The sequence below is a fragment of the Schistocerca serialis genome, chromosome 5 (assembly GCF_023864345.2).
Source record: "Schistocerca serialis cubense isolate TAMUIC-IGC-003099 chromosome 5, iqSchSeri2.2, whole genome shotgun sequence".
Lineage (NCBI taxonomy): Eukaryota > Metazoa > Arthropoda > Insecta > Orthoptera > Acrididae > Schistocerca > Schistocerca serialis.
Window position 1 is genome coordinate 122,379,879 of NC_064642.1, and position 27,501 is coordinate 122,407,379.

General features: G+C 41.2%; 1 protein-coding gene across 9 annotated transcripts in view; it reads right to left on the reverse strand.

Moving 5' to 3' along the window:
* The window catches only part of LOC126482300 (threonine--tRNA ligase 1, cytoplasmic), a 206,930-nt gene that overhangs the window by 67,115 nt on the left and 112,314 nt on the right, over positions 1-27,501 (reverse strand). For all 9 annotated transcript variants that reach the window (XM_050106325.1, XM_050106319.1, XM_050106324.1 and 6 more), the window contains 3 exons: positions 15,953-16,099; positions 8,108-8,302; positions 2,170-2,240 (listed from right to left, as the gene is read on the reverse strand). In XM_050106325.1, the coding sequence (XP_049962282.1) occupies positions 2,170-2,240; positions 8,108-8,302; positions 15,953-16,099 (413 nt within the window). The remainder of the gene's footprint in view (positions 1-2,169; positions 2,241-8,107; positions 8,303-15,952; positions 16,100-27,501) is intronic.

Genomic DNA, 27,501 nt, shown 5'->3' on the forward strand with positions numbered 1-27,501 from the left:
GAGAACCACACAGTGTGAACTCAAGTGATCTGATTAAGGATTTAGATCTTCCAAAGCATAAATCCGAAATCTTGGGCCTCAACCTGCAGCAGTGATATCTCCTCTCTGACACAGTACGTTTGTCTGTGTCTCAGGATCGTCTGAAAAAAGTTGAGTGTCATTTCAGTACTGAAGGCAACGTTACAATCAGCAGTGACTCTGACAGTTTGTTGGAAGACCCGAACATTACATACAAACCAGATATGTGGAGACAATTTATAGATGGCTCAAAAATAACCTGAAACCAATATTGTTACACTGTAGTACTGAAAGACCATCCATCCACGTTGCATATAACTGTCTTAGCTAAAGAACATTGTAAACTGTTTTAATTCCAATAAGCATGAATGACTGGTATGTGGAGACTTTAAATTCACTGCAATGTTGCTGGATACACAAGAGGATTACACTAAGCATGCTGCTACTGTGTGAGTGGGACAGTCATGGAAAATAAAAACATTACACACAGAGGGAATGGCCTCCATGAACAGCTCTGGAGCCTGGGTCAAAAAATAGTGGCGAAGAACCTCTTGTGATTCTGAACAAAATTGTTCTTCCACAATTGCAGGAAATTACAGGAACCTCGTGGAAAAACTCATTCACACTTATAAGGCCATCGACTGCAACATGACCCTGAAGATGAAAATGTGTTCCCTGAGCACTGTGGTGCATTCATGTAAGAGCACGGTGACCAGTTCCACCATGAGATTTCTCCCACGGAACAGCAGTACATAGGGCAGTGGACTACTTGTATATGTCCTATTGATTACAGCAGCAATATATGTGAAACATAAAGAGGTAACACTGGTAAGGAGACAATTTTAATCATGATATTCATGTTCAATGCATCAAAATCTATAAAAACTCTCTACTTTGGTTTCTGCAAAAAATTCACTATGGATCAGTATTATTTACATTCTGCCAAATCTTTTTTGTACCATAATTACACAGATATGTAGTTTGCGTGAATGGCAACACCTACACAAAATTTTCAAGAAATGAAATGTATAGCTGCCTGACAGTGCACCATGATATATTTTCACACTGATAGCTCATACGACTGCTGCCTTTGAATTTTTACAAATGAGTAATAGACGGCACTAATGTCATGTGATGTTACTATTGTTTTAAAATTTGTCATTGTTATTGTCAAAACTGTTTCTTTTAACTCCCAATGCCAACAAATTATTCAACCAGTGTTGTAAAAAATGTAACTTTTTCTTGAAGATTTCTGATGGAAGGACTTTTTATGATGTACGTAAAGGCCAAGCTCAACAACAATGCCTCGAATCGCTTAATTTAACTCTTGCTAATCTATAACCTTCACAAAAGTTTGTTTACAATTGGTCTGTAGAATTTATATGTAGTTGTAGTCTGTCAGTGATGAATTTAATGAATGCTGATTTGCAACAGTTGTCCCAAAAACATTGATGTTGTGCGCAACATGTTTGACGAGTATTACTATACGCTTACTGTGAGACAAAGCATCCTAAGACACACTGGAGACAGCAGTGCACACTGAATTTACATGAACATTTCGCTGTGAAAAATTAGTTTGTTTGTAAATATTCACTGCAAAACTATGATGACCTTACATGTATTTGTTTTAACATAAAATATCTTTTACGAAACTGAAATAATTAACTAATAATCGTACAGCAGTGCCTTTAATATATGGTTGTAAGAACAAAAGAAGAAAATGTGTTTTACTCAGTTAAGGATAATTACAGACCAAGATGATAGAAATGCCTTAATTAATAAATACTAAGTATTCTTCATATGCTTAGAATGTATTTCATGTACCACTGTAATGTTATAAGCAGCTGCACTTTCAGTAGGTACAATTTTCTAATTTCTTCGTCCATTGACAACATACAGTCTGAAGAACAGTAAATGATTATACCCAATAATTTATTACAAATGATACTGAGATGGTAATTATTGCAGACGCTGCCCAAACCACTAATTTTGGCCATGAGCATCATGATGTTTCAGTGTTACCTTTGATACAAAGTATTTAGTTGTGTGTATGATATGATATAGTTATCCTACTTCATCCATAATATCTGCCATCATATTAGTATCACAATGACTAATTTAGGTACTTTATATGCACAATTCCCTACTTACCAGTGTCCTGGACAATTCATAGGCTTCAGGGCATATTTTTCTTTTTCGACATCAAATGAAAACATATTTTCCTGTAACAGAAATGAGGAATGTAACTAAGAACTAGAACAAAAGAGTTGAAGAGTAAAACTCAATTGCTAGTTCTGGCAGAAAGAAAAAAAAGGTCACAAAACTATAACTGCAAGCAGTTATGAGTGACTGAATTTCATATTTTTTCATTGGTTCATCCATAAACTTTTATAGATTTTACCATGAAAGAATGAGTCATCTAAATATTCTTGTCTTTGATGTAAATTGAGAGTACTGTAATCTGTTTACCACTAATCAATAGGAGAGGGGAAAATTACACAATATTAGGAAACTCCCCACATTATTTTTCCTTCTTTTACCCATGCTAAATATGACAAGAGCCACATTCAAAAGTGTATCCAGCAACGAGCCTAAGAAGGCAGCTGGTCCCCTATCATACAAAAAAATAGTTATGATCTTCACAAACGAAACTCAAATTCTATCCTGCAACAAACACGAACATTTCAATTCATGGTCAGTTTGAAGAATGTCAGAACATGTAATGGATACTATGTGGTAGCAAATGTAGACAGAGCCATTTGTTGTGAAATCTCAATTGTTTTGCCATGCACTGTTATTGTCCTTGCAACTCAAAAAGGTGGACAGCTCTGGGTTCTTAAAGCTTCCAGTAGTACTGTACTTTCAATTTGTGACATTCTGTCTTTTGTTAGCAGCCAATGTCAAAAACTACTAAAAATGTGAATATACCAAGTATTCACAAGTGTCTGAATCTTCTTCTTCTTCTTCAGTAGCTCTACAGCCCTTGGTGAGCCTTGGCTTCTTCAACAATCTTCCTCCACACTTCTCGGTTATTTGCTGCTCTTTTCCACCCCTGGACTCCCATATTGGTGATATCCATTATTACCTCATCGATCCATCTTCTTCTAGGTCTCCCTTTTCGCCTAACTGAATGGATCATACCTTTCATCATTTTCTTTGGAATTCTATCCTCTGCCATTCACTCCAAGTGTCCTAGCCATCGTATTCGCTGTGATTTCACAAATTTTACTATGTCCCTGCCTTGTATTAACTATTGTAATTTGGCATTGCAGCGTATTCTCCAGCCTTCTTCCTCCCTTATTGGCCCATAGATTTTGCGTAGTATTTTCCGCTCAATGCTTCTTAGAGCATTTTTATCGTGTTCTGTCAACGTCCATACCTCTGAGCCGTACGTGATAACTGGGCGGACTAGGGAATTATACACTTCTGGAAATGGAAAAAAGAACACATTGACACCGGTGTGTCAGACCCACCATACTTGCTCCGGACACTGCGAGAGGGCTGTACAAGCAATGATCACACGCGCGGCACAGCGGACACACCAGGAACCGCGGTGTTGGCTGTCGAATGGCGCTAGCTGCGCAGCATTTGTGCACCGCCGCCGTCAGTGTCAGCCAGTTTGCCGTGGCATACGGAGCTCCATCGCTGTCTTTAACACTGGTAGCATGCCGCGACAGTGTGGACGTGAACCGTATGTGCAGTTGACGGACTTTGAGCGAGGGCGTATAGTGGGCATGCGGGAGGCCGGGTGGACGTACCGCCGAATTGCTCAACACGTGGGGCGTGAGGTCTCCACAGTACATCGATGTTGTCGCCAGTGGTCGGCGGAAGGTGCACGTGCCCGTCGACCTGGGACCGGACCGCAGCGGCGCACGGATGCACGCCAAGACCGTAGGATCCTTCGCAGTGCCGTAGGGGACCGCACCGCCACTTCCCAGCAAATTAGGGACACTGTTGCTCCTGGGGTATCAGCGAGGACCATTCGCAACCGTCTCCATTAAGCTGGGCTACGGTCCCGCACACCGTTAGGCCGTCTTCCGCTCACGCCCCAACATCGTGCAGCCCGCCTCCAGTGGTGTCGCGACAGGCGTGAATGGAGGGACGAATGGAGACGTGTCGTCTTCAGCGATGAGAGTCGCTTCTGCCTTGGTGCCAATGATGGTCGTATGCGTGTTTGGCGCCGTGCAGGTGAGCGCCACAATCAGGACTGCATACGACCGAGGCACACAGGGCCAACACCCGGCATCATGGTGTGGGGAGCGATCTCCTACACTGGCCGTACACCACTGGTGATCGTCGAGGGGACACTGAATAGTGCACGGTACATCCAAACCGTCATCGAACCCATCATTCTACCATTCCTAGACCGGCAAGGGAACTTGCTGTTCCAACAGGACAATGCACGTCCGCACGTATCCCGTGCCACCCAACGTGCTCTAGAAGGTGTAAGTCAACTACCCTGGCCAGCAAGATCTCCGGATCTGTCCCCCATTGAGCATGTTTGGGACTGGATGAAGCGTCGTCTCACGCGGTCTGCACGTCCAGCACGAACGCTGGTCCAACTGAGGCGCCAGGTGGAAATGGCATGGCAAGCCGTTCCACAGGACTACATCCAGCATCTCTACGATCGTCTCCATGGGAGAATAGCAGCCTGCATTGCTGCGAAAGGTGGATATACACTGTACTAGTGCCGACATTGTGCATGCTCTGTTGCCTGTGTCTATGTGCCTGTGGTTCTGTCAGTGTGATCATGTGATGTATCTGACCCCAGGAATGTGTCAATAAAGTTTCCCCTTCCTGGGACAATGAATTCACGGTGTTCTTATTTCAATTTCCAGGAGTGTATATTAGCAGTTTAGTTTTTCTTGTAACAAGGCTATTTTTGAAAAGCTGCATATTTGCAAAGTAAGCTCTGTTTCCTGCTTGTATTCTTTCCCTTATAGCCTTTCCAATACTGTTATCATTTGTTATTAGGGCTCCCAAGTAGTTAAAAGAGGACACTCCATTGAAGCATTTCCCATTGATGTTTAGGTTGTTAGGGGTTCTTCTGGCCTCAGATTGTGACATTACCATATATTTTGTTTTGTTTTCATTTACTATGAGGCCAATTTTTAAGGCTTCTGTTTCCATTGCCCGGTATGTTTCTAGGAGTGTATTGGTATTTCTTCCTACTATAGCAATGTCATCAGCGTATGCACATATCTGGCTAGTTTTCATAAATATGGTGCCTCTTTTGTTGATTTTATTTACTGCACTATGCAGGGCTATGTTGAATAGGACAGTGGAGAGACTATCCCCTTGCTTCACACCTTTATTAAAGTCAAAGCTATCACTTGTTCTGCTAAGGACCTTTACTTTTGCTCTTGTCTCTGTCATTGTCATTCTGATTAGTCTTATTAATTTAGCACATATACCAACTTCTTTCAGTACTCTGTATAGTTCTTGCCGATTTATGCTGTCAAAGGCTTGTTTGAAATCGATGAATAAGAAATGCAGATCTATATCATATTCATAGAACTTTTCCATCATTTGCCTTATCACAAATATTTGATCAGTTGTTCCTCTGCCTGGTCGAAAGCCACACTGATATTCCCCTAGTATGCCTTCTGCACACTTCTGTATCCTTTCGTTTAGTATACTTGTGAAGATCTTATAAGCTGTTACACCTCTATAGTTTTCACATGTTGTTCTGCCTCCTTTCTTATAAATGGGGACTATTATTCCAATTTTCCAATTATCTGGCATAGTTTCTGTTTCCCATATATCTGATATTAATGTGTGCAGTTCCTTTATTACAGCCTCACCACCAGTTTTTATCAATTCAGCAATTATGCTGTGTTCCCCAGGGGCTCGATTGTTTTTTGACTTGTGCACAGCCTGGGAGACCCCTTGTAGAGTTGGCTTCCTTGCCTCTTTGGTTTCATTGTCTACTTCCAGCTCCACTCTTCCCTCCTGTGCAGCTGTCTCTTCATCTTCTAGGCTGGTGCTTAGTGTATCTTTGAAATACTCTGCCCACCTTCCCACTATCTGTTCTTCCTCCCTTATCATTTTCCCATCTTTACTGGAACAGGCCGTTGCTTTTGGTTGGTATCTATTCTTCATTTTGCCTATGGCATGATAGAACTTTCTTATTTCACTCTGTTCCTTTAGTTCTTCTAGTTCTTGAAATTTCTTCTTATTCCACTCTCTTTTCTTTCTCTTGCACAGTCTGTTAGCTCTTCTCCTTAATTCTCTATATTGTTCCACATTATTTCTGGTTTCTCTCTGTAGCACTTTTGTTCTTGCCCTGTTCTTTTCCTCTATTGCTGACCTGCAATCTTCTTCAAACCACTCCTGGGTTCTTCTGTTCCTTCTTATGCCTATTATTTCCTCTGCAGCATCCTTAATGGCTTTTTCAAACCTGTTCCACCTTTCATCTACTCCTACTGTGGTCTCTTCATTGCTCAACTTTCTGATTAGTGTTACTTGGTATTTTTTTACTTCATCAGGAGTGTTCAGTTTGTCTGTATTCCATTTCATCATCTTTCCCATTCTGTTGCCCTTTGTTAGTGACAGTTTCTCTCTCAAGACTGATTTTATCAAAAAGTGGTCTGAATCACAGTTTGGTCCTCTGCAGCTCCGTACATCCGTAACTGATGTGGAGTGGCTGCAATCACTAAAATATGGTCAATCTGATTGACTACTCCATTGGCTGCAGACTTCCAAGTACCCAGATGGATCCTTTTATATGGAGATAAAACAAAATTATTCATTGTAGAAATGAAACCAGTGCTGAATTATATAGTTACAGTATTATTAAACACCATTATCTCCAACCAGCAGCACATTTAAACAAGAAATTTACAAATGTAGTATTGTGCTGGTAACAATTAAAAGTGAATTTGTAGCTGTACTGAATCTTTCAAACTGGGCGCACCACTCACTGGTAGTTTATAGACACTAAATTCACAGGTCTTTTGATTTGCAAAAATTAGAGGAATAATAAGGACTAAGGTTTAATACTCAGTTGGCAAATTCTCTCCTCAGAATCTGGATGCATGTCAGAAAAAATATTGTGTGCAAATTGAATGTTTGTAATTTATGCTGATACGTTTATGCATAATTGTTTATCATCAATTAGAATGTGATGTGTTGGCTTGTTTTTGCATGTTTCAAGTTTGCTGTGATTTACTTGAACATATTGGCATTGGCACAACCACTGTGTAGGTGCACATCTATACTGCAGATGGATGGCTGTGCACTGCTATGCACCTTTCAAACACCATAAGCTGATGCTGATATCATTGGCCATGGTTTGCAATAACAGACTTGAGAAACCACAAAACATCTTCCTGTTGTAAATATTAATAATACGGAGGAAGCTAATGAATAGCCATTTCTAAGGCATATAATCACAACTCTTCATACTGAGCAGGTTATGGAAGTTGTGAACTGACAATATATTGCCCAGTCAATACAGAAGACACAATGAACAAGAAATCCTTTGTATTAACTATTACATTTATTGAACACGTTTCCAATTTTAATCAAAATGTTCACAAGATTTGGTTCTGGAAAATTATTCTGAATTTTGAAGTACTGTTGTTCATCTTCCTTGGTCAATTTTTAATCTAGAACTAGTCTATAGCAGAAGAGAGAAATGAAGCACAATCTTTGTTACTAACCAATATAAAATATCTTTGCTGGTTTTTTCAATGAAGAGGGGGGGGGGGGGGGGGGGGGGGGGAGAGATCAAATCTAAGATTCCTTGAGACATATTAACAATGCACTAGCACTAAACTCACAGTAAAGATCCATGAGACACTTGATTTATTTCATGGTAAAGAAATAATCCAAATAAAATAAACATTTTTCCATGGAAGGCCAAACACAGTACATCACTGGGAAGAAAAATGCTGTATCATATTTGAAGGAACCACCATGGCATTCGTTTAGATGAGCATTGTCCTTTATCAGTCCTTTTTCACTTTCTGAATGAGGATTTATAGAATTTCTGAAACAGCTTGCAGTGCTTATTGCTCCACTGAACTTGTGTACAAATGTTTGAGTCATAATCTTTTACATTCCATGTACAAATAAGTAAACTTACTGCATAGTGGGCCCAATGGCCAGATGTCTGCCAAAGTTTGGAATTGTAAATATTTGGAGTCACAACTTCGTGGAATCCTCTTTTCCTGTACTCTTGCTTTATAAATTCAATAAGAGTGTTATATATGTGTGCTCCTTTTGGTAAGAAAAAGCAAGATCCTGCACTCAACTCATGGAAAAAGAACAATTCTTGTTCCTGAAAAAATGAAAGTAAGCCACAATTGCATAATTTGTGAAAAATTATGAAGTTAACATACACACATTCAATAAATAAACAAATATTAAGAAACCTCTGTTGCCTTATTAAATAGTATACGAAATCAGTAGTATGTGTAACTTCATCTTTCGTCATGACCTCCTTGAATGCGAATTCCCAGCTTGCCTGCTTTAGTGGTTCTTACTGGATATTTCTTGGTTTTCATGCATGACAATAGACTCACAGTCATTTGATGTACTGACCTTCAATAATATTCTATTTCGTATTTACAAATTTTTACCTGCTGTCATCTACATGGTTTTTTCTGGCAAAATTCTTTAATGATTTGTCCTACATTTCTGCCATATTCAACATGATTGCAAATCTTCATAACTCATCAACTAAGGGAAGTTATTGGCCTGATAATTCTTATGTTGTGACAGAATAGAAGCAACAAAAATGTTTCAGGATGTATAAAACGGTAGGGTCACTTTGCACTTATCTACTACAAGAAGGAAGGAAGGAAGACTAGGGTTTAACACCCTCTCCATTACCAGGTAATTAGAAGTGGTGCATAAAGCTCAGATTGGAGAAGGAAATAAACCATATCATAGGAAGTATCCTGGCATTTACTGTGAATGAGTTAGGAAAACCGCAGAAAACCTAAATGCTGATGGCTGGATGGGGGATACAAACCACTCTCATCCTGAATACAAGAGTGTATAATGACTATGATGTGGGTGAGTGGAATGGAGAGAATAAAGGAAGGGGAGACTACTGTTGGAGGGATGAGAGTTTGGTGGTTGGGTAGAGACTGAGATCAGGAGTATTACAGCATTGCTAGTATAGCTCCTATCTACATAGCTTATAAAAGATAGTCCTGGGGGCAAAGATCCAGATGGCATGGGTTGTGAATCAGCCATTGAAATCTAGCATCTTGTGCTCAGTAGTATTTTCATCACTGGGTGATCAACTCTACTCTGTGCCAACGTTTGGTAGTAGACATTAATTTGGATCAACAGTTGGCTAGTGGTCATGCCCACAGAAAATGCTGTACAAAAACTGCAGCAGAGCTTGCATAAGACTAGGCTGCTGTTACAGGAGTTCCTGCCTCTGATAGGATAGGATAAGGCTGTAAAAGGGTGGGAGTCCCTCATTTCCGTGCATGTTTATTAATAGTTGAAACCTGGCAAAGGAACGGTTTAGTTGTTCCAGTCTGGGACGTTATTCGGTGATGAAGGGGGCGGTCCTATGCAGCTGATTCTTGGGGATGGTAGGAGAATTAGGGGAATGTGAGATATGACATGGGAAATACACTCCTGGAAATTGAAATAAGAACACCGTGAATTCATTGTCCCAGGAAGGGGAAACTTTATTGACACATTCCTGGGGTCAGATACATCACATGATCACACTGACAGAACCACAGGCACATAGACACAGGCAACAGAGCATGCACAATGTCGGCACTGGTACAGTGTATATCCACCTTTCGCAGCAATGCAGGCTGCTATTCTCCCATGGAGACGATCGTAGAGATGCTGGATGTAGTCCTGTGGAACGGCTTGCCATGCCATTTCCACCTGGCGCCTCAGTTGGACCAGCGTTCGTGCTGGACGTGCAGACCGCGTGAGACGACGCTTCATCCAGTCCCAAACATGCTCAATGGGGGACAGATCCGGAGATCTTGCTGGCCAGGGTAGTTGACTTACACCTTCTAGAGCACGTTGGGTGGCACGGGATACGTGCGGACGTGCATTGTCCTGTTGGAACAGCAAGTTCCCTTGCCGGTCTAGGAATGGTAGAATGATGGGTTCGATGACGGTTTGGATGTACCGTGCACTATTCAGTGTCCCCTCGACGATCACCAGTGGTGTACGACCAGTGTAGGAGATCGCTCCCCACACCATGATGCCGGGTGTTGGCCCTGTGTGCCTCGGTCGTATGCAGTCCTGATTGTGGCGCTCACCTGCACGGCGCCAAACACGCATACGACCATCATTGGCACCAAGGCAGAAGCGACTCTCATCGCTGAAGACGACACGTCTCCATTCGTCCCTCCATTCACGCCTGTCGCGACACCACTGGAGGCGGGCTGCACGATGTTGGGGCGTGAGCGGAAGACGGCCTAACGGTGTGCGGGACCATAGCCCAGCTTAATGGAGATGGTTGCGAATGGTCCTCGCTGATACCCCAGGAGAAACAGTGTCCCTAATTTGCTGGGAAGTGGCGGTGCGGTCCCCTACGGCACTGCGTAGGATCCTACGGTCTTGGCGTGCATCCGTGCGCCGCTGCGGTCCGGTGCCAGGTCGACGGGCACGTGCACCTTCCGCCGACCACTGGCGACAACATCGATGTACTGTGGAGACCTCACGCCCCACGTGTTGAGCAATTCGGCGGTACGCCCACCCGGCCTCCCGCATGCCCACTATACGCCCTCGCTCAAAGTCCGTCAACTGCACATACGGTTCACGTCCACGCTGTCGCAGCATGCTACCAGTGTTAAAGACTGTGATGGAGCTCCGTATGCCACGGCAAACTGGCTGACACTGACGGCGGCGGTGCACAAATGCTGCGCAGCTAGCGCCATTCGACGGCCAACACCGCGGTTCCTGGTGTGTCCGCTGTGCCGCGCGTGTGATCATTGCTTGTACAGCCCTCTCGCAGTGTCCGGAGCAAGTATGGTGGGTCTGACACACCGGTGTCAATGTGTTCTTTTTTCCATTTCCAGTAGTGTACATTTGTGGACTAGGTTTGAGGGACTGTACCTGTCTGTGAAAACCTTAGTGAAGCCTTCAGCATACTGGGCAAGGGAATTCTTGTCACTGCTGATGCACCGTCCACGATAATGAGACTATATGGAAGTGAGTTTTTGGTGTGAAAGGTTTGAGAACTGTTGAAATGGAGGTTCTATTGATGGTTAGAAGGAGGCATCAGAGAGGTGAAGGTGGCACATTGGACTGAGGAGCATCAGGTGAGCTGTATGGGAGAGGTTTTGAAGTTGTGGAGGAATGAGAGTACAGTGTCTTGGAACTGGGTCCAGATCATGAAGATATCATCAATGAACCTGAACCAAACACGGGGTTTTAAAGTTTTGGGAGGCTAGGTAAGTTTCCTATAGACAGCCTATAGACAGACTGATAAAAGGAGGTATCATGTTGGTGCTCTTGGCTGTGCTGCAGGTTTGTTTGCAAATTTTCTCCTCAAAGGAAAAGAATTTACGTATGAGGATGCAGCTGATAGAAATGAAGTGGTAAGTTTAGAGTCAGAAGGACACTGGGAGAGGTTGCGTTCGATAGCAGGAACGCCTTGGGTGTGGTAGATATTAATGCATAGGGAGGTGGACTCAATAACAATGCGTATAAATACAAGTGCTAATGGGGTGAGGATGGTTGAGAGTTGGTGAAGGAAGTTGTTCCTATCTTCAGTACGAGAGGTAACGCTATGGAAAATTGGTTGGAGGTGTTGAGCATCATGACCAGAGATTCTTTCAGTGGGTGCACAGTAACCAGAATTGCTGGGAAGAGCGTAAGTCACTGTGTGGGGGGATTGTTGGGGTGAGAAGGGAGATGGATTTAGGGGAAGGATTCTGATGTGGGCCTAAGGATTTGAGTAGCGATTGGAGGCTATGCTGGACATCTGGGATGGGATCACTGTGGCAGCACTTGTAGACCGAGGAGTCAGACAACTGGTACACACCTTGTGTCGGATAATCAATGTGCTTCATCACAACAGTGGTAAAGCCTTTGTCTAAAGAAAGGATGATTAAATCAGGGTCTCTCTTGAGACTGTGGATGGCTGTTCTTTCTTCCACTGAAATGTTCATGTTATTGGGATGGGACATGGGGAAGGATAGCGCCATTCCAACTCACACTCCCAACTCACTACCTTACCTGCCCAATCCATCCACCCAGCACTTCCTGCTCCAGTCCTGTCAAAGACTTATCCAATCCCATCAGAGGCTGGGCCACCTTTGAAAGCCACCATGTCTTGTCCCAACTCTACTGCAAACACTGCACAGCTTTTTATTGATATGACTACCAACCACCTGTCCACCAGGATGAATGGCCACTGCCAAACTGTTGCCAAGCACAAAGCTGACCACCTCATAGCACAACATGCAGCTGAAAACAACATGCTCAATTTCAATGATTGCTTCACAACCCGGACCATCTGGATCCTTCCCTCCACCATGAGCTTCTCTGAACTATGCAGAAGGGACTTATCCTTGCAAACACATCCTTCATTCCCCAGTATAGCATAAACAAACATGATTTATGGAACATAGCACTTTATAGAGCCAACGTAAGATACAACAAAGTACAGGTTACACGTAACACTGAACACACACTCATTTGCGATCACTTTGGTGGCTCACCAGAGTGCTCCAAGGGGGCGACTCAGGTGGTCTCTATAAGTGGGTCTGTGAACTGTATGGCTGTGTGATCTCCAAAAGCAAGCAGATCGCGAGTGAAGGTACACTAGATAGTATGGCAAAGTTGGAGTTGAGGAATTCCTGTAAGATAACCAGGGGGTGGTTAGGTGGGAGAGCGTGAGGGCCATGGTCAGATGGTGGTATGAACTGGGAAAGGAAAGGTTCAATGTTAGGATTAAGTTAGTTTTGGTTAGAGGTATCGGTAGCAAATATGTTTCCACTGTAGGGATTAGGAGTGGGACAGTAAGATACACACACACACACACACACACACACACACACACACACACACACAGGGTGGTCCATTGATACTGACCAGGCCAAATATCTCACGAAATAAGCATAAAATAAAAAAAATTACAAAGAATGAAACTCATCTAGCTTTAAGGGGGAAACCAGATGGCACTATGGTTGGCCCGCTAGATGGCATTGCCATAGGTCAAACGGATATCAACTGCATTTTTTAAAATAGGAACCCCTATTTTTTTTATTACATATTCATGTAGTACGTAAAGAAATATCAGTGCTTTAGTTGGACCACTTTTTTCGCTTTGTGATAGATGGCGCTTCAATAGTCACAAACGTATAAGTACGTGGTATCACGTAACATTCCACCAGTGCAGACGGTGTTTGCTTCGTGATACATTACCCGGGTTAAAATGGACTGTTTACCAATTGTGGAAAAGGTCGATATCATGTTGGTGTATGGCTATTGTGATCAAAATGCCCAACGGGTGTGTGCTATGTATGCTGCTTGGTATCCTGGATGACATTATCCAAATGCCTGGATGGTTCGCTGGATAGTTACATTATTTAAGGAAACAGGAAGTGTTGAGCCACATGGGAAATGTCAACCACGACCTGCAACAAATGATGATGCCCAAGTAGGTGTTTTAGCTGCTGTTGCAGCTAATCCACACATCAATAGCAGACAAATTGTGCGAGACTCGGGAATCTCAAAAACGTCATATTCAATGCTACATCAACATCGATTACACCCGTGCCATATTTCTATGCACCAGGAATTGCATGGAGACGACTTTGAACATCTTGTACAGTTCTGCCACTGGGCACAACAGAAATTACGGGACGATGACAGATTTTCTGCACGCGTTCTATTTAGCGACGAAGCGTCATTCACCAACAGCGGTAATGTAAACCGGCATAATATGCACTATTGTGCAACGGAAAATCCACGACAGCTGCGACAAGTGCAACATCAGCGACCTTGGCAAGTTAATGTATGGTGCGACATTATGGGAGGAAGGCTAATTGGCCCCCATTTTATCAATGGCAATCTAAATAGTGCAATGTATGCCGATTTCCTACGTAATGTTCTACCGATGTTTCTACAAGATGTTTCACTGCACGACAGAATGGCGATGTACTTCCAACACGATGGATGTCCGTCACATAGCTCGCTTGCGGGTGAAGCGGTATTGAATAGCGTATTTCATGACAGGTGGATTGGTCATTGAAGCACCATACCATGGCACACATGATCACCGGATCTGACGTCCCCGGATTTCTTTCTGTGTGGAAAGTTGAAGGATATTTGCTACCGTGATCCACCGACAACGCCTGACAACATGCGTCAGCGCATTGTCAATGCATGTGCGAACATTATGGTAGGCGAACTACTCGCTATTCAGAGGAATGTCGTTACACATATTGCCAAATGCATTGAGGTTGACGGACATCATTTTGAGCATTAATGTGGTTCAAATCAAATGGCTCTGAGCACTATGGGGCTTAACTTCTGAGGTCATCAGTCCCCTAGAACTTAGAACTACTTAAACCTAACTAACCTATGGACATCACACACATCCATGCCCGAGGCAGGATTCGAACCTGCAACCGCAGCGGTCGCGTGGTTCCAGACTGTAGTGCCTAGAACCGCTCTGCCACACCGGCCGGCATTAATGTGGTATTTACAGGTAATCACGCTGTAATAGCATGCGTTCTAAGAAATGATAAGTTCACAAAGGCACATGTATCACATTGGAACAACTGAAATAAAATGTTCAAATGTACCTACGTTCTGTATTTTAACTTAAAAAACCTACCTGTTACCAACTGTTCGTCTAAAATTGTGAGCCATATGTTTGTGATTATTACAGCGCCATCTAACACTAAGTGAAAAAAGTGGTCCAACTAAAACATTCATATTTCTTTATGTACTACAGGAATATGTAATAAAAAAATATGGGGTTCCTACTTAAAAAAAAAAAAAAAAAAAAAAAAAAAAAAAAAAAAAAAAAAAAAAAAAAAAAAACCGCAGTTGATATCCGTTTGACACATAGCAGCACCATCTAGCGGGCCAACCATAGCAACATCCGTTTTCCCCCCTTCAAGCTAGACAAGTTTCGTTATTTTGATGTTTATTTCGTGAGATATTTGGCACAGTCATGATCAATGGACCACCCTGTGTGTGTGTGTGTGTGTGTGTGTGTGTGTGTATTTTACACATGTGTTAACGAAGCATCCATAACACTCAAATAGAATCAAAAACTGCACATTAAAATAAAATACTGTTATGTTTTTACTGTCAGAGTGTTAAAATGGTCCCTTTTTTAAGGTAACAATTACTTCTTGTACTGAAGAAGTGTTAAGTAGTGGACAGGCATATAAACAAGAAGGTGAATGCTGTGGCTGGGCTTCTGAATTAGTGATCTCCCCCAAATGGCAACATACACTTGTTAAAACTGTTTATTCAATAGCAAAGAGTATAACAAAAAAATACATTCTTAAAATTCCAATACTCTTTAATGTTGTGTGTTTCTTGTTTTTGAGGTGTTTCATTCATTCATTTTGCAGACAATAAACAATTCTTGTGTTAATTCTTGCACATACTGTACTTTTAAATTAAATTTTCTTTTACTGTCATCAGTTTAAACAGTCTGTTACTGATAATGGTTTTAACTACATTGAGATGCTAAACTCAAAGTAGTTTAGGAAACAACGGCATTGGCAATTTTGTTTACTTTATATAATGTGCAATAAAAATGTCAAGCTGCATTTAAAAAACAAACAACTACAGACACTCATGTAACAGATAATCCAAATAATGTTAGTAAATTTATAATTTTAGTTTGATAAAATAATACTTCAAAACAATGCATATTACACAGTCTATTTTCACTGCAAGACTGAAGAAACAGCAATAAGCACAAACAAATGTTACTTAATGAAAATAAAAATATACAAACACATACTCTTCCAATTTTCCGATGGTCCCTCTTGGCAGCCTCCTCCTGGAGCTTCTCCCATTCTTTAAGTTGCTTTGAATCAGGGAAAGAGATTCCGTAGACTCGTTGCAGTGATTCAGCCTCGCAGTTACCTTCCCAATACGTTGCAGAGTTCTGCAATGCCAATGATAAATAGATTAATGAATGTAAAATTTCTGAAGTCAAGTCATATATATACCACACATTGTTAGTGTAGACTAAATAACTAAAATCTATGTACTATCTATTGGTTCCTGTTGCAGGTTCTTTGGCCAAAGTTTGTTTGATGATTTTCCTTATGTTTTGATAGCACTGTCGGAGGCGAACCCTTCTCTGCTGGTGGTGGACTAGAATCGAGCTCACGGCCAGAGATTGTAAGTACCTGTCATCCCAATGTCTAAATACTTTTCCATTGTCATTCCCTAGCCACTGAAATCCGTAAACATGGAAACAGTTTCAGCAAGCAAGAAGAAATTCTCCAGGTAAACAGATCATGGATTCCCATGCTGCAGTGAACATATATTGCTGATAGCGAGGGGAGAACCACAGCAGTAATGAACAGGCAAAAGCCCTCAGACCTTGATGCGAGAATCTCTGGCTGCGAACTTTTCTCCAGTCCACCACCAGCAATAGAGGGTGAACCTTTGACAATGCCAAGCCCCTCATGCTGGTGAAATGTCAGCTTTTCCAAAGCTGTTTCACAGAGGAAGACTGCACTGTAGTTTCTTCTCTAGATTGTCGCACAGATGACAAAATGGTAGATATTGAAACAGATGACAGAGATAGAAAAACAGTTAAAATCGCTCAAAAGAGGAAAGGCCGCTGGGATACCAGTTCGATTTTACACGTTCCAAAAGATTGGAAAAGGGCACAGATCATCCCCGTTCTCAAGACGGGACATCGAACAGATGTGCAGAACTACAGACGTATATCTCTAACGTCGATCAGTTGTAGAATTTTGGAACATGTATTATGTTCGAGTATAATGATTTTTCTGGAGACTAGAAATCTACTCTGTAGGAATCAGCATGGGTTTTGAAGAAGGGGGGGGGGGGGGGGGGGGGGGACGATTGTGTGGAACCCAGCTCGCACTATTCGTCCACGAGACTCAGAGGGCCATAGACAAGGGTTCCCAGGTAGATGCCGTGTTTCTTGACTTCCGCAAGGCGTTTGATACAGTTTCCCACAGTCATTTAATGAACAAAGTAAGAGCATATGGACTATCAGACCAATTGTGTGATTGGATTGAAGAGTTCCTAGATAACACAACGCAGCATGTCATTCTCAATGGAGAGAAGTCTACCGAACTAAGAGAGATTTCAGGTGTGCTGCAGGGGAGTGTCGTAGGACCGTTGCTATTCACAGACCTTGTGGATAACATCAGAAATTCACTGAGGCTTTTTGCGGATGATGCTGTAGTATATCGAGAGGTTGGAACAATGGAAAATTGTACTGAAATGCAGGAGGAGCTACAACGAATTGACGCATGGTGCAGGGAATGGCAACTGAATCTCAACGTAGACAAGTGTAATGTGCTGCGAATACATAGAAGGAAAGATCCTTTATCATTTAGCTACAACATAGCAGGTCAGCAACTGGAAACAGTTAATTCCATAAATTATCTGGGAGTAGGCATTAGGAGTGATTTAAAATGGAATGACTACATAAAATTAATCGTCGGTAAAGCAGATGCCAGACTGAGATTCATTGGAAAAACCCTAAGAAAATGTAGACCAAAAACAAAGGAAGTAGGTTACAGTACACTTGTTCGCCCACTGCCTGAATACTGCTCACTGGTGTGGGATTCGTACCAGATAGGGAATATAGAAGAGATAGAGAAGATCCAACAGAGAGCAGCGCACTTCGTTACGGGATCATTTAGTAATCGTGAAAGCATTACGGAGATGATAGATAAACTCCAGTGGATGACTCTGCAAGACAGATGCTCAGTAGCTCGGTACGGGATTTTGTTGAAGTTTCGAGAACAAACCTTCACCGAGAAGTCAGGCAGTATATTGCTCCCTCCTACGTATATCTCGCCAGGAGACCATAAGGGTAAAATCAGAGAGATTAGAGTCCACACAGAGGCATACTGACAATCTTTATTTCCATGAACTATACAAGACTGGAACAGAAGGGAGAACCGATAGAGGTACTCATGGTACCCTCCGCCACACACTGTCAGGTGGCTTGCGGAGTATAGATGTAGATGTAGATGTAGACTAGGGTGGTTGTGTTACTTCACCGCCAGTGATTAAAGGTCAATTAACACAGGACATAATGGAATGGAATGTAACATCAAAATATTCCACAATGCTCTTCAAATGGGAACATACACACAGACATTAAACTTAGAAGACAGACTATCAACTGAAGAAGGTGGAACTTCACCGAAGTTTCTTGGGAAGAAAGTTTTGATTCTGATATCTGCCAGGATTTGGAGTTAATCTATTCTCATCAAGATGATATTATTAGCACTGGATTTTATGCTTCTTTGACTTCTTAATACATGCTTTATTCATTGCTTTGTTTTCTGTGACATACCATAAAGAGCGTCATGTTTTTCCTTTGAGTACTCTCCAGCAAAATTAGTTTTCCATACCTACAGAAAACAAGAATATGAATGTATAAAAGAAGTTTATATTTAGTTTTTTGATTCACCTGTGAAACAGTTCTGCTCTACTGATAAAGTTTCTTGGCATTATTCAGCAATTAGAAACATGATGGAATATATAAAGTATGAAAAAAAGAACATACAGGGTGGTCCATTGATCGTGACTGGGCCAAATATCTCACGAAATAAGCGTCAAATGAAAAAACTACAAAGAACGATACTTGTCTAGCTTGAAGGGGGAAACCAGATGGCGCTGCCATACGTCAAATGGATATCAACTGCGATCTTTTAAATAGGAACCCACATTTTTTATTACATATTCATGTAGTACATAAAGAAATATGAATGTTTTAGTTGGACCACTTTTTTCGCTTTGTGATAGATGGCGCTGTAATAGTCACAAACATATGACTCACAATTTTAGACGAACAGTTGGTAACAGGTAGGTGTTTAAAATTAAAATACAGAATGTAGGTACGTTTGAACATTTTATTTCGGTTGTTCCAATGTGATACATGTACCTTTGTGAACTTATCATTTCTGAGAACGCATGCTGTTACAGCTTGATTACCTGTAAATACCACATTAATGCAATAAATGCTCAAAATGAAGTCCGTCAACCTCAATGCATTTGGCAGTACGTGTAACGACATTCCTCTCAATGGCAAGTAGTTTGCCTTCCGTAATGTTCGCACATGCACTGACAATGCGCTGACGCATGCTGTCAGGCGTTGTTGGTGGATCACGATAGCAAATATCCTTCAACTTTCCCCACAGAAAGAAATCCGGGGACATCAGATCCGGTGAACATGTGGGCCATGGTATGGTGCTTCGACGACCAATCCACTTGTCATGAAATATGCTATTCAATACCGCTTCAAGCGCATGCGAGCTATGTGCCAGACATCCATCACGTTGGAAGTACATCGCCATTCTGTCATGCAGTGAAACATCTTGTAGAAACATCGGTAGAGCATTACATAGGAAATCAGCACACATTGCACCATTTAGATTGCCATCGATAAAATGGGGTCCAATTATTCTTCCTCCCATAGTGCCACACCATACATTAACTTGCCAAGGTCGCTGATGTTCCACTTGTCGCAGCTGTCGTGGATTTTCCGTTGCCCAATAGTGCATATTATGCCGGTTTACGTTACCGCTGTTGGTTAATGGTGCTTCGTCGCTAAATAGAACGCGTACAAAAAAAATCTGTCATCGTCCTGCAATTTCTTGTGTGTCCAGTGCAGAACTGTACACAACGTTCAAAGTCGGCACCATGCATTTCCTGGTGCATAGAAATATGGTACGGGTGCAATCTATGTTGATGTAGCATTCTCAACATCGACATTTTTGAGATTCCTGATTCTCGCGCAATTTGTCTGCTACTGATGAGCGGATTAGCCACAACAGCAGCTAAAACACCTACTTGGGCATCATGATTTGTTGCAGGTCATGGTTGACGTTTCACATGTGGCTGAACACTTCCTGTTTACTTAAATAACGTAACTATCCGGCAAACGGTCCAGACACTTTGATGATGTCGTCCAGAATACCGAGCAGCATACATAGCACACCCCCGTTGGGCATTTTGATCACAATAGCCATACATCAACACAATATCAACCTATTCCTCAATTGGTAAACGGTCCATTTTAACACAGGTAATGTATCAAGAAAGCAAATACCGTCCATACTGGCGGAATGTTACGTGATACCACATAATTATACGTTTGTGACTATTGAAGCGCCATCTATCACAATGCGAAAAAAGTGGTCCAACTAAAACATTGATATTTCTTTATGTACTACACGAATAGGCATTAAAAAACTGGGGGTTCCTATTAAAAAAGAACGCAGTTGCTATCTGTTTGACCTATGGCAGCGCCATCTAGCGGGCCAGCCATAGTGCCATCTGGTTTCCCCCTTCAAGCCAGACGAGTTTCGTTCTTTGTAGTTTTTTCATTTGATGCTTATTTTGTGAGATATTTGGCCCGGTCACCATCAATGGACCACCCTGTATATTGCCTAATAAATACTATTTGTTGTGTGTGTAGGCATGTATGTACTAACACAAATATGTTGAACAATGGAAAATACAGGATGGAATAATGACAGTATTATAGAAGGGATTGATTGCTACCCACCATATAGAGGAGATAGTGAGTTTCAGACAGGCACAAAAAAAGACTGCTATACATTTGAGTTTTTGGCCAGAAGGCCTTCTTTTTTTAAAAAAGAGAGAGAGAGAGAGAGAGAGAGAACACACACTTTCATACAAGCACAATTCAGATATGCGTTGGTCACAATCCAGCTTCAGTGGCCAGAGATGGTGGTCGTGTGTGTGTGTGTGTGTGTGTGTGTGTGTGGTGTCATGTGGTCAAAAGCTCAAATGTACAACAGTGTTTTTGTTGTGCATGTCTGCAACTCAATGTCTCCTCTACATGGTGAACATCAATCTATCCTTTTCATAATACTGTAACAAATAAATGCTGATATTTTGAAATGGTTGTATGATACTTTTTCTCATTCTTTCAGTTTCTCAACAGTGTAGAATTTACCACATTATCTTTTATCAAGAATATCCATTAAGAATTTCGATTTTGATAATAATTAACACTACCAGCCCTGCTAGTTCCTTCATGGTGAGACTATTTGCAGACCATTTTGTAAGACTTTTAGTCCCTTACACATTCTCTTTCACCCACTCAATACTGAACTAAGTGGCATGACATCACATTGGCATTCCATCTACTGGGAATACATCAAGTGCAAAAACACAAATAAATATATCAACCCTTCGAAATGAATTATTGAAGATCACATGATGTTGTTGTGGTCTTCAGTCCTGAGACTGGTTTGATGCAGCTCTCCATGCTACTCTATCCTGTGCAAGCTTCTTCATCTCCCAGTACCTACTGCAACCTACATCCTTCTGAATCTGCTTAGTGTATTCATCTCTTGGTCTCCCTCTACGATTTTTACCCTCCACGGTGCCCTCCAATGCTAAATTTGTGATCCCTTGATGCCTCAAAACATGTCCTACCAACCGATCCCTTCTTCTAGTCAAGTTGTGCCACAAACTTCTCTTCTCCCCAATCCTACTCAATACCTCCTCATTAGTTACGTGATCTACCCACCTTATCTTCAGCATTCTTCTGTAGCACCACATTTCGAAAGCTTCTATTCTCTTCTTGTCCAAACTAGTTATCGTCCATGTTTCACTTCCATACATGGCTACACTCCATACAAATACTTTCAGAAACGACTTCCTGACACTTAAATCTATACTCGATGTTAACAAATTTCTCTTCTTGAGAAACGCTTTCCTTGCCATTGCCAGTCTACATTTTATATCCTCTCTACTTCGACCATCATCAGTTATTTTACTCCCTAAATAGAAAAACTCCTTTACTACTTTAAGTGTATCATTTCCTAATCTAATTCCCTCAGCATCACCCGACTTAATTTGACTACATTCCATTATCCTCGTTTTGCTTTTGTTGATGTTCATCTTATATCCTCCTTTCAAGACACTGTCCATTCCGTTCAACTGCTCTTCCAAGTCCTTTGCTGTCTCTGACAGAATTACAATGTCATCAGCGAACCTCAAGGTTTTTACTTCTTCTCCATGAATTTTAATACCTACTCCGAATTTTTCTTTTGTTTCCTTTGCTGCTTGCTCAATATACAGATTGAATAACATCGGGGAGAGGCTACAACCCTGTCTCACTCCTTTCCCAACCACTGCTTCCCTTTCATGCCCCTCGACTCTTACAACTGCCATCTGGTTTCTGTACAAATTGTAAATAGCCTTTCGCTCCCTGTATTTTACCCCTACCACCTTCAGAATTTGAAACAGAGTATTCCAGTTAACATTGTCAAAAGCTTTCTCTAAGTCAACAAATGCTAGAAACATAGGTTTCCCTTTTCTTAATCTTTCTTCTAAGATAAGTCGTAAGGTCAGTATTGCCTCACGTGTTCCAACATTTCTACGGAATCCAAACTGATCTTCCCCGAGGTCGGCTTCTACCAGTTTTTCCATTCGTCTGTAAAGAATTCGCGTTAGTATTTTGCAGCTGTGACTTATTAAACTGATAGTTCAGTAATTTTCACATCTGTCAACACCTGCTTTCTTTGGGATTGGAATTATTATATTCTTCTTGAAGTCTGAGGGTATTTCGCCTGTCTCATACATCGTGCTCACCAGATGGTAGAGTTTTGTCATGACTGGCTCTCCCGAGGCCATCAGTAGTTCTAACGGAATGTTGTCTACTCCTGGGGCCTTGTTTCGACTCAGGTCTTTCAGTGCTCTGTCAAACTCTTCACGCAGTATCTTATCTCCCATTTCGTCTTCATCTACATCCTCTTCCATTTCCATAATATTGTCCTCAAGTACATCGCCCTTGTATAAACCCTGTATTTACTCCTTCCACCTTTCTGCCTTCCCTTCTTTGCTTAGAACTGGGTTACCATCTGAGCTCTTGATATTCATAAAAGTGGTTCTCTTCTCTCCAAAGGTCTCTTTAATTTTCCTGTAGGCAGTATCTATCTTACCCCTAGTGAGACAAGCCTCTACATCCTTACATTTGTCCTCTAGCCATCCCTGCTTAGCCATTTTGCACTTCCTGTCGATGTCATTTTTGAGACGTTTGTATTCCTTTTTGCCTACTTCATTTACTGCATTTTTATATTTTCTCCTTTCATCAATTAAATTCAATATTTCTTCTGTTACCAAAGGATTTCTATTAGCCCTCGTCTTTTTACCTACTTGATCGTCTGCTGCCTTCACTACTTCATCCCTCAGAGCTACCCATTCTTCTTCTACTGTATTTCTTTCTCTCATTCCTGTCAATTGTTCCCTTATGCTCTCCCTGAAACTCTCTACAATCTCTGGTTCTTTCAGTTTATCCAGGTCCCATCTCCTTAAATTCCCACCTTTTTGCAGTTTCTTCAGTTTCAATCTGCAGTTCATAACCAATACATTGTGGTCAGAATCCACATCTGCCCCAGGAAATGTCTTACAATTTAAAACCTGGTTCCTAAATCTCTGTCTTACCATTATATAATCTATCTGATACCTTTTAGTATCTCCAGGATTCTTCCAGGTATACAACCTTCTTTTATGATTCTTGAACCAAGTGTTAGCTATGATTAAGTTATGCTCTGTGCAAAATTCTACAAGGCGGCTTCCTCTTTCATTCCTTCCCCCCAATCCATATTCACCTACTATGTTTCCTTCTCTCCCTTTTCCTACTGACGAATTCCAGTCACCCATGACTATTAAATTTTCGTCTCCCTTCACTACCTGAATAATTTCTTTTATCTCGTCATACATTTCATCTATTTCTTCATCATCTGCAGAGCTAGTTGGCATATAAACTTGTACTACTGTAGTAGGCATGGGCTTTGTGTCTATCTTGGCCACAATAATGCATTCACTATGCTGTTTGTAGTAGCTAACCCGCACTCCTATTTTTTTATTCGTTATTAAACCTACTCCTGCATTACCCCTATTTGATTTTGTATTTATAACCCTGTAATCACCTGACCAAAAGTCTTGTTCCTCCTGCCACCGAACTTCACTAATTCCCACTATATCTAACTTTAACCTATCCATTTCCCTTTTTAAATTTTCTAACCTACCTGCCCGATTAAGGGATCTGACATTCCACGCTCCGATCCGTAGAACACCAGTTTTCTTTCTCCTGATAACGACGTCCTCCTGAGTAGTCCCCGCCCGGAGATCCGAATGGGGGACTATTTTACCTCCGGAATATTTTACCCAAGAGGATGCCATCATCATTTAATCATACAGTAAAGCTGCATGTCCTCGGGAAAAATTACGGCTGTAGTTTCCCCTTGCTTTCAGCCGTTCGCAGTACCAGCACAGCAAGGCCGTTTTGGTTAATGTTACAAGGCCAGATCAGTCAATCATCCAGACTGTTGCCCCTGCAACTACTGAAAAGGCTGCTGCCCCTCTTCAGGAACCACATGTTTGTCTGGCCTCTCAACAGATACCCCTCCGTTGTGGTTGCACCTACGGTACGGCCATCTGTATCACTGAGGCACGCAAGCCTCCCCACCAACGGCAAGGTCCATGGTTCATGGGGGGTAGGCCATGATAGCTGCAGGAAAATAAGCTAAATCTAGTCGCAAATGATTATTTTTTTGAAAGCACTTTCAAAGTTGAACACCACAATAATGGACTTAAGAGAGAGTTTCCTGCACAGAAGAAAGAGAAAACATTTGTATTTGCAGTTTTTGAAAGAAGAGAGGAGAAATTGACTGGTGCTTCATCTTCAGGTAATTGATATACTGAAACACTCTGCTTCCCATAGCCACTTATGTCGCAGAATATTTTGAAGAAGGGCTAATACAAGAAAATATTTGTGTAGGCACAAACTTTTGCACAGTGGTAGAAGAGAGTACTATGAAAAATGTACTAAAAATCCTGAGGGGTGAGATGTGAGTGTATGGGTGGTGGTGATGAGGGGTTAGAGACAGCTTTTTAAATTTTTTTCTGGAATAAATAAAAAATTGTGGCTTCTAGTAAAAATTCTTCCCCAAATGAGAATAGACTTCATCAAATAACCTACAAAAAAAAGGTGCTATTCATTTTTTCTCTAGGACTAATAATTTCTGCATTGCAGGAGATTGCAAAATTATTAAAAATAGTATTTTAATGGTATAAAATCAAGGTTTACTGTTAAATGAAGGCATTTAAGAACGAATATTAAATATGCATACCAAAGCTAAGTCTAATATGAGGGGCAATCAAATGAAAACCAAACGCCCACCATGCCAGGACCACTGAATGATTCCAAACATTTTTCACAAACTGAAGAAAGGCATGCATGGATGTTGGTGTCAGTTGGATGAGCAAGTGCAAGAGTGGGTGTGGTTGTGGATCTGTCACCAGTCGACCGCATTCCACAAAACAGGAATTGGTCATGTCATCTCATCTCCCAGTGGAGTAATGTCTTAATGTGTGTGATGATTACTTCTGTAAGGGATCATCCCATGCTCCTGTTGTAGTGGGTCTCAGTTTTCATTTGACTGTCCCTTATATTAAGATGTAAATTGTGTTCTGGATACATGAAGGACTTGCATAACTCACTTAAAAAACTACAGACCAGGATGATTACATGAAACTGGGGGGGGGGGGGAGGAATCCCTCTGAAAATTCTATGAGTGAGAAGTAAGATGATGTCAAGAAGCTCCTGATAAGCTCCTAACTCATCACAATAATGAGTTTTCCATCCTCTCAGCAGAGCTATATCCCAGCCATAGGTAATAGCTCAACCATGGTTTTAAACATTGATAATTTATGCGGAATACTATTAATATAATTAGCACACTATGAAATATGAAGAACTTTAAAATTTCTGATCTATAAAACTCAACAACATTCAATTTCAATGCTAGGTTAACAACTCAGGATTCCCTGAGATTTTATGAAAGACCTAAAATTCCCTGTGGTTCCTCCAATTTTCCCGGGTAAAATATAAGTCCCTGATAATTCCAGATTTTCCAGAAGAAGCGTCACTCTGAATATATTAACTGAAAATAGCTACAATATACAAGCATGAGCTATGTGAATATATGGCCCGTCTGTGAATTGAAAAGCAAGCTGTGCTTATGGTGGGGGAAGCAGCCTCTCCCAGAAAAACACTACAACTGCCGAACGGGACAACTAACAGTGCACAATAGTGCGCAGAGATTTAAGCAGATTCTGTCCATAAGCACTCCTTGCGTTAGTATTATTAGTAACTCACATCTGTATTTCATGTATTGTTAATTCACTCTGTGGAAAATAAGAACCACCAGAGCAAGTCTGTGCATTGCATTTATAAGATGAGCTGCAGAAGGGTCAGTATATCAACGTTAAACACTCAGTAGTTGTGTCTCGTGATGTAGTGGGACAGAAAGAGGGGGTGGGTGGTATTCGCTTGCTCTCTCTGCTGATGGTTTGTGACAATATGGAGGAAGGAAAACAACATTATATTCCTCAGAAATTGTCTCTTTGGGACGTACATGTCATCAATGAATAATAAGTACAATATGTCTTCCTGCTACATCTAAAGGTCTTAAACATCTCTTAAAGGTTTCTCAAGTTATTTTGGCACTGCTGTTGTACTCTTAAGTTTCCGTCGTCATTTACACACAAAAGTGTCCTCATACTTTCTTTACTTTTTTTTTCCTGTTTAGCTTTTTTCCGTTAATGCAGAAAATTATATTACTGACTCAATTTCTCGAGTTACACTTTTGAAATAGATAACAACATTTTTTTAAAACTATCCAACCAGCCGTTCAATGCAGTAATATTTTTAACATTAATTTTCAGGTCAATTGCACATGCATTCTCTTGCAGTGTGTTTCTGCTTGTAGGAATGGTGCCACTGCTCATTCCTTGAAAATACTTTAGAATATTTTCCACATAGTTTAAACTAGACATATGAATGTTGTTCTTTTTCGATACACAGCAATCATTAGCTTTGGCATTTAAGAATGCTTCCTAATTTTTGAGTATACCTCACATGTCGACGGTACTAAATCGTATTTCTTAATCATGTTGAAGAGTTTAATGTTACGATTGTCCCCAGCATCACAGATGATCGTCAGCTTTTGCTAATCTGTAAGCTTTTTACATTTGCAGGCCATGGTTCCACAAAAGTAAAATTGATAACTTCAATGCTTCAACAAACAAATATTTTTCAAGTTTCATAGACTTGTGACAGTGACATCAGATCACGTAACCTGAGTCATGTATTAGGGATGGAAACTGATTTCAGATTTGTTCAATACACTTTTGGTATCACTAAAAGTGAGGTCGACTGATTATGATCTATCACATGACACAAAGTACGACGTGTGTGAAATTTAAACAAACTGAAATCTCATTTGGACTTGTTAGGAATTG